The 7,600-nt window shown below is 39.8% G+C and overlaps 1 protein-coding gene across 2 annotated transcripts; it reads left to right on the top strand.

Annotated features, from left to right (window-relative positions):
* The first annotated feature begins 1,434 nt into the window (after positions 1-1,434).
* On the top strand, positions 1,435-5,845 carry LOC116706974 (C3a anaphylatoxin chemotactic receptor). Of its 2 annotated transcripts, XM_032544060.1 has the most exons (2): positions 1,435-1,470; positions 4,096-5,845. In XM_032544060.1, exons 1-2 carry the CDS (start codon positions 1,435-1,437, stop codon positions 5,107-5,109), a joined length of 1,050 nt encoding a protein of 349 aa, XP_032399951.1. In that variant the 3' UTR covers positions 5,110-5,845. The 2 variants fall into 2 exon arrangements, with proteins under 2 accessions (XP_032399951.1, XP_032399950.1); XM_032544059.1 differs by lacking the exon at positions 1,435-1,470 and having other exon boundaries at positions 3,834-5,842.
* Positions 5,846-7,600: the final 1,755 nt, after the last annotated feature.

The following is a 7,600-nucleotide window of genomic DNA, read 5'->3' as shown; positions in this document are numbered from 1 at the left end:
TTTTAATTCCATAGTGTCCTGTGCTCAGAAATAATTCTCAGTGCATTGGTAAAAAGGCAGGGGTTGTTAATAATTAACAAAAAAGGTTGACATCTATGCAATAGATTGGGTTGACAGAGTCCAAAGTTAAGGTGTGTGAGAGCGTTGTTACTCTGTTGCAAAGGTTATTGGGGGAGAATAGGGATAGTGAGGGACAAGAAAGACACTAGCTTAGCTTTTTATCTGCCATCTCAGAAATACTGGCTATATGTATGTAATATTATGTATCAATAAAAAATCAGGTATTGTGGTCAGTCCATTGAAAGGTATTCCATTATGCTGACGTTTTTTACTCAAGCACAGGTGGTTATAGGATGTGTCTGGAGATGGCTATAACCTGTGGAAAAGAGAAAGAAATAGCATGCTTTGAGGATGAATAAGAAGTAATATTGTATTTATTATATTGAATTGTTGATTTTTGCAGAAAGACACAGTGACTGTTGTTCAGCAGCTACAGTCTCTTCCTGGGAGCTGAATGCAGTTTTTTTAAGCCATGCCAGAGCAGAGGGTGGCAGTAATGCACAGGATTATGGATCTCAACCATTACAAAATTACATAGGAGCAGGTTTCTCTAGAAATAAGAAAATTGGGGTTTAGAATCAGAACAGAAGATATTTTTTAGGGGGCATTTGGGGCATTTAATTCCACAGGACAGATGAAGACAAGAAAGAATGGAAATGACATGCAGCAATGGGCCACAGGTCAGAGTCAAACCCACAGCCGCTGCATTGAGGAGTAAACCTCCGTACATGTGCGCCTGCTCTACCAACTGAGCTAACCTGGCCATGCCATAAAAGACTTTTGACTTTTTTTTGCCATGCAGTGACTGCACTTAAAGGTCCCATGACATGGTGCTCTTTGGATGCTTTAATATAGACCTTGGTGGTCCACTAATACCATATCTGAAGTCTCTTTTGCAAAATTCAGCCTTGGTGCAGAATTACAGCCACTAGAGCCAGTCCCACAATGCCATTTCTGAGTCTGTAGCTTGACACCTATTGCCATTTCCAGCCACTGGGGGACCATAGGCAGTCTGGGGGAACTCATCTTTAAAACCCTCATAAAGTGAAATTTTCATGCCATGGGACCTTTAATCATTCCATGGCAATCAAATCAACTATGTACTTACATTCTTCCTGACTTGTTCCATAAGTAATAAAGTTGCTAACCAAATCATGGTCACAAAACAGAAAAAGATAGTTCTTTGGAATAACAGCTGTCTACAGTGAACTAAATAGCTTTCGGTGCGTGTCATTTTGGTTCCTGTCTCTGACTAGTCCTGTGAGAAACTTGTTTCCTGTTCAATTTGTCCATCAAGAGAAGTGAAGACTTGCTTGCACAGCACTTTGTTTTTGTTTTCATGCAGACGCCACTGTCAGCGCACACATTTTTGCCATGAACCACTCAGTTGAGCAGTTGCCTTCAGAGAAAAGGGCCCCTGAGGAGTTTAGACAGGGGAACAGCAGTGGCGTGTGTGATCCTGGGCCTCTCCTCACTGGTAAGAGCTCCATGGAACCGGCTGGTGATCTGGACTATCCTAAGACACGTCAAGCAGCGTTCCCACACTTTGGTGCTCATCCTGCACCTGGCTGCTGCAGACCTGCTGGATCTACTCCCTGGTACACACCTGGGTGTGTGGAGATGCCTTCTGTAAGGTCTTGGTGTACATTATCAGTGTATGCATGTTCGGCATCATCTTCTTCATCCCCCTTATGAGTGTGGAATGCTATTTAGCCAACTGTCTTTGTATTTGTGATGATGCGCTTGAAGACCAAGAGTCAGATGTCTTGTACTTTTGTAGTTCCTTGCTCTGCTTCTAGGAGTGCCTGACATTCTGACAAAGCCTTCAGATTAAGTGATCATCATGTCTGGAGACCTTGGGGGGGCTTTGTAGTTCCTTTTATAATTTTTAGTTTCTGCTACTGTCTAGTAGCTGCCCAGCTCAGGACAATGAGTTTCATCTCCAAACAGAAATCCATTGTTCTTGTGCACGCTGTGGTTCTAGCCTTCACACTGTGCTGGTTGCCTTATTATATCATCAACATTACTGATCTGGTTTGTATCCTGAGATCTGGCACAGAACATGAATGTGTTCCAAAGAGTGTTGTCTTTAGTTCTGGTGCCCTTGTTTTCATCAGCAGTTCAGTGAATCCTGTTTTATACGACATCTTTGAGAGGAACTTACGAGGGAGTCTGGAAGAGTCGCGACTGGTCAGGCTGTTCCAGGAAATGGCAACTCACACCATCAAACTCAGGGAGCTGGTAGTACAACAGAAGACTGGCCAGATGGCAGCAAAGATTCAGGTAAAGCTGATTTCTGACTGAAAACTGAAGTGAAAACTAAATTCCTTCAAATGTGATGCAAGGGAAATGTGACATTTGTTTTCTGAAGTGAATTAAGGGACTATACTTGACTATGAAAGCCTTTATAGGATCTAAGGTTTTGAAAGCCTGTATGTCATATGTAAATAGTGCTGACAATGGTTGTCAGTGTTCAAGCTATTCATATCATTAGCACATACAGTGGCTTGCATACGTTTACACACCCATGCTAAAGTCAAAAAGAAAAATACAAATTTGGAAATTGATCTTAATGCCTTAATTCAAAACATTAATAAAATCCAACACCTTTGTTAAATTCCCATAGAAGCAGGCAGATTTTTATTTTTAAAGGCTAGTTATTTCATGAATCCAGGATACTATGCATCCTGATAAAGTTCCCTTGGCCTTTGGAATTAAAATAACCTCACATCATCACATACTCTTGGAATTTATCATAGGCTTATACTTATGGCCTCGGTATTTTAAGGAAGAAATTTTCTTTACAATACATTATTCATTCACAAAGAAAATTGGTGTCCTCAAAAAGTTGGATTTTCCTAAATCTTTTGAATTAGGCATCAATTTTAACCTGGGTGTGTAAACTTCTGCAAGTCACTGTACCAAATACCCTCCTATCTTTGTTTCACATTTACCCTCGGATGTCAATGCACACATGATTGCAGTCTTTACATGTTTCTCGCTGTTGATGATCATTTCCTGCCGTGTAGTTAAAAAATTGACCACTTTATAACTTGATACGCTCATGTAGTGTGTAATATGTTTTGTGTATTACAATTTATGTTTTCTGAATTGCAAAAAATGAAAAAAAATACCTCCAGATAAATGTTCTTGGAAATTGCAGAAATATTTTTTTTTTTTGTTGATGCTTAAAAAACTTAAATAGTTTATCATTCTCACTGATCTTTATTCAACGCAGAACTTGACAAATTTTCTTGCTTACTGAAATTGAAGCAATTGTTCCCTGTAATACTCACAGATATTTAGTCATTATCTTATCAAGGATGTAAGTGGGCAAAGGGTTGCTTTCGTTTAACTTAAATACTCACTCACACAATTTCGAAAAAGCTGTGAGTTACATCATTTCAGAGAATCCGCCCAATAACATGAATTCTGTTTGATACACTTCTCTCATTATTCAGACTCTTATTATCAGGCAAAGAGTCTCCTCCTTGTGGCACTAAATGGGATCAGGCCAGTTTCTGAAACTGCTCCTTTACATAACAGACCTGTAGCCATCATGTTAGTTTCATCTATAGGACATATTTTTTTAGACAGTTTAAAAAATGTGAGGAAAAGCAAGATATGCTTCATTGAAAGAATAATTTAATCTAATTTAAATTTGATTTTTTTTGTGTATCATGGAAGTTTCATAAACTTAGTCCTCATCCAGATCCTCCGGCTCGTTACTCCGGCACGTACTCTCTGGTGGAGCATCTGAGATCATTTCACTTTTGAGATCACTTTAATTTCTGTTTGTAGATTTTTCTTTACATTTTTTGAAACTCCTTTACTTTTCCATCATGACCTGAGGTGAAAAATGGACCTATGACGAATGCGTGAATCACCCTCTTTCCTGTGTTGTCCCTTTTAAAGGGAAGTGAAGACTTGCTTGTACAGCACTTTGGTTTTTCTTTTCATGCAGACGCTACTGTCAGCACATACACTTGCAGCATGAATAACTCAACTGAGCTGTCTTCCTCAGAGGAAATTGCCATGGCCCCTGAGGAGTTTGACGGCGGGACAGCAGTGGCTTGTGTGATCCTGGGCCTGTCCTTCCTGGTAGGAGCTCCGGGGAACCTGCTGGTGATCTGGACTATCCTGAGACACGTCAAGCAGCGTTCCCACACTTTGGTGCTCATCCTGCACCTGGCTGCTGCAGACCTGCTGGTCCTCATCACCCTGCCTCTGTGGATCTACTCCCTGGCCTACCACTGGGTGTTTGGAGAAGCTTGCTGCAAAGCCATGGTGTTCGTGATCAACGCCTGTATGTATAGCAGCGTTTTCCTCATTACCCTCATGAGTGTGGAACGCTTTGTGGCTGTGCGCCACCCCTTGTCCTCGGCTGGCTGGAAAAGGAAAAAAGCTTTAAATAAAGTTCTGCTAGCTCTGTGGACTGCAGCATTTGTGTTCAGCATACCGGTCATCCCAACTCAGGTTGTAGGGACGGATGCTGGTGAGGAGCACTGTCTGTACAGGCTTTACACTTCTGTGACCCAGGAGCTGGTGTGTGTGCTGCTAGAAACACTGCTGGGCTACATATTACCCTTCATCATCCTCGTGGTCTGCTATGGCTGCCTGTGCAGCCGGATTACTCAGATGAGCTTCAAGTCTAAACGCAAGTCCACAGTGCTGATTGCCAGCGTAGTGGTCGTGTTTGCCATTTGTTGGACGCCTCATCACATAGAAAATGTCCTGTCACTCATCATCCTGGCCACTGAAAACTCCCTCCCGGACGCAGCAAAGACTCTGGAGAGCGTCAGGAGCACCATGACTTTCATTGCTGGAGCCATGATCTTCATCAGCAGCACTGCTAACCCCATCCTCTACATGTTTGCGGCTCGCTCCTTTAGGAGCTCCCTGCGTGACACCGGTATCCAGAAGCTCTTCCGCCATATCTCAAGCACCTCCCCAGGTGAGGGCAATAAAGAGCTGTCCTTTGTGTCCAAGAGACAGACCAACAGTTCTCAGTGTGTGTCTGAGCCAAAAGACCAACTGGACATTAAATAAAAATGTGTAAAAATAATCTGTCCTGGTACTGAACATGTGTAGATATTCATGTATACTGTATGTATTTTTAAATAAATGAAAAGTTGCCTGAAATGAAACTCCTTTTCTTTGAAATTACAACACGGAAAAACAAGAAGTCTTCATCTGTGCAATACTTGTGCAATTTTGTAAATGACCTGGTTTACATTCAACAGTTTTTTTGTTGTTTCTTTTTTTGAATGATGAACATATTTTTTATAAATATGTTATATATTATGTATTCCATATCATATTCATAAATAGCACAATAAATATGTAAAGTTACATTCAACATTTCTCAATGTAAAGTTTTTCTTTTATCATATTATCTAGTTGATGCCAACAAAGGGACATGGTTTTGATTCGGTGTACAAGTTTTTTTTAATTGCCACCAGGTGTGGGAACATAACACATTAGATGTTCATCTGGTAATCCTGTTAGCCACTTATTTTTTTACCGTTTTGCCACAGAGAAATATTTTACTCAGAGCTATGGCTGTGTTTATTTGAGTTTAAGAACTTTTCAATCTTGCTGTGTCGTTCTTTGTCAGGATATTGCAACATCTCTGATACAGTTTTATTGGGAACTCATGTCACAACACTGTTGTTCAGTTCACCTAATGCGTTTTCATTATAGAATCCATAACATTTGACTTTTGTAAAAATGTTTTTTTTTTGTGACAAGTTAGCTAACAATTGTCTTGACATCCCACTACAAATATTTTTTCTCTCCACTTCCTCTCAATGAAAGTATTGCAAAATGTAAAACTTAATGTTCCTTTTGTCCAGCAGCAAAAAGCAGAATCATGTCGTAATGTTGATCACAGTGCTATAAAAACAAAAACCTGCACTATTAGGTGAGAGAGTTCAGTGTTATCCTATTTCCTGATATTTTTTTAAAATGCATATGTCAGTCAGATAATTATAATATGTTTTTATCATAGCATAATAAGTTTATCTGTTGCCAAAACTGCAGTACACACAACATGGTCTAACCAACTGAGACAACCAGTAGATGGCAGTGGCAGTGTTATTTATATATATTTAGGTTTGACATAATATCTGTGTGGTGTCATAACAATAATTATATTTTTATCTCACTATCCCATCGTATGTTTTTATCCAGAGAATGGTCATGATGAGATTTTCTTTTTTAGCACTGCCTTGCTTAATTCTCCTTACAAACAAGTATGCCTGTGTTGACACAGTGGAAATGGAAGGAACCAAGCAGGATACATCATTTATATACATTTTACAACTTTAAAGAAACAACAAAAAAAAATTGATAGTATATGTCATCTAACTTGGTAACATTGACTTCACTTTGATAGGACTGAAAACTATTTGATATTTCATACTAATGAGTTTACCGTGGGGTGACATTTGTTGTGTTAAATGAGTTGGCTCATTTGGTGCCCAGGTGGCTCAATTGGTGGGGTGGGCCCCCATGTATGGAGGGTTGCGCCTCGATGCAGTGGGCCAGGGTTCGACTCCGACCCTTTGCTGCATGTCTTCCCCCCCCCTGTCTCTCCCCTTTCATGTCTTCTGCTGTTCTGTTCTGCTGAAAATGCCCAAAAAATAATCCCCAAAAAATTAGGTGGCTCATTTTGATAATGATTTGAACTGAGAATTGAATAAACCCAGTGTGAAACATCACCTTTAAATATTAGTGAGTCAAGATTATTTTAACCTCGACAGTGGAAAATTACAGAGGGCAAAGTGTGTGACAAAAAAATCATGTCAGACAAATTCACACACAACAGTAGCTGACTCTGAGACACTAGACCTTTTCTTACGGAATGAGGAAGCAACGTGTACAACATCAGCAGTGTGGTTTGTGCCTAATGAATCCATTGCCTTTCATTATGAGTATATTTTTACAATATGCTTGTACTGTACTTTTTAATTAAATCAACACTTTGTCCTTTATTATCTGTATGTTTTTTATGCTTTTTTAAATTATAAAATATTGATGAATCATTTGCTACAAAGATGAAAAAGAATGTCGGCACAGATCCTTGGTATTTAACATAATGTAAATTGAGCCTGTTTTGCCCTCAAAACCTGCCTCATATGAGCAATCATATACTACTGTATATAATGTAATTCCTAAGAATGGAACTCATACCCACCCTATAGCTGAAAGTACAGCACAAGACGAGACCTGCCACAGGGATAACTGAGTCATGAATCTTATCCCTAAAGTTCACTGAGAAGTGTTGGTTGGCATGACACACTGCTTTTGCCACTGGCTTGTTAGAAGACCTGCAAACACCTCGCACCACATGACACCACCGCCGACACCAAGCAAAGTTACTTTCTGGATACGGTGGTGGGTCCAACAGGTTGCCTTCTTACACCTGCTAAAACAAAGAATTAACATGCCATTTTGGTACCACAGACAGACAACAATGTATAATTACGCCTTATATGTGATGTCATGCATATAAATGTTCTTTGTTGTTGTTGTTGTT

Source organism: Etheostoma spectabile, chromosome 19 (assembly GCF_008692095.1).
Source record: "Etheostoma spectabile isolate EspeVRDwgs_2016 chromosome 19, UIUC_Espe_1.0, whole genome shotgun sequence".
In the NCBI taxonomy this organism is placed as follows: domain Eukaryota; kingdom Metazoa; phylum Chordata; class Actinopteri; order Perciformes; family Percidae; genus Etheostoma; species Etheostoma spectabile.
Note: the sequence above shows the minus strand (reverse complement) of the source record. Positions and strands in the feature narration are given on the sequence as shown.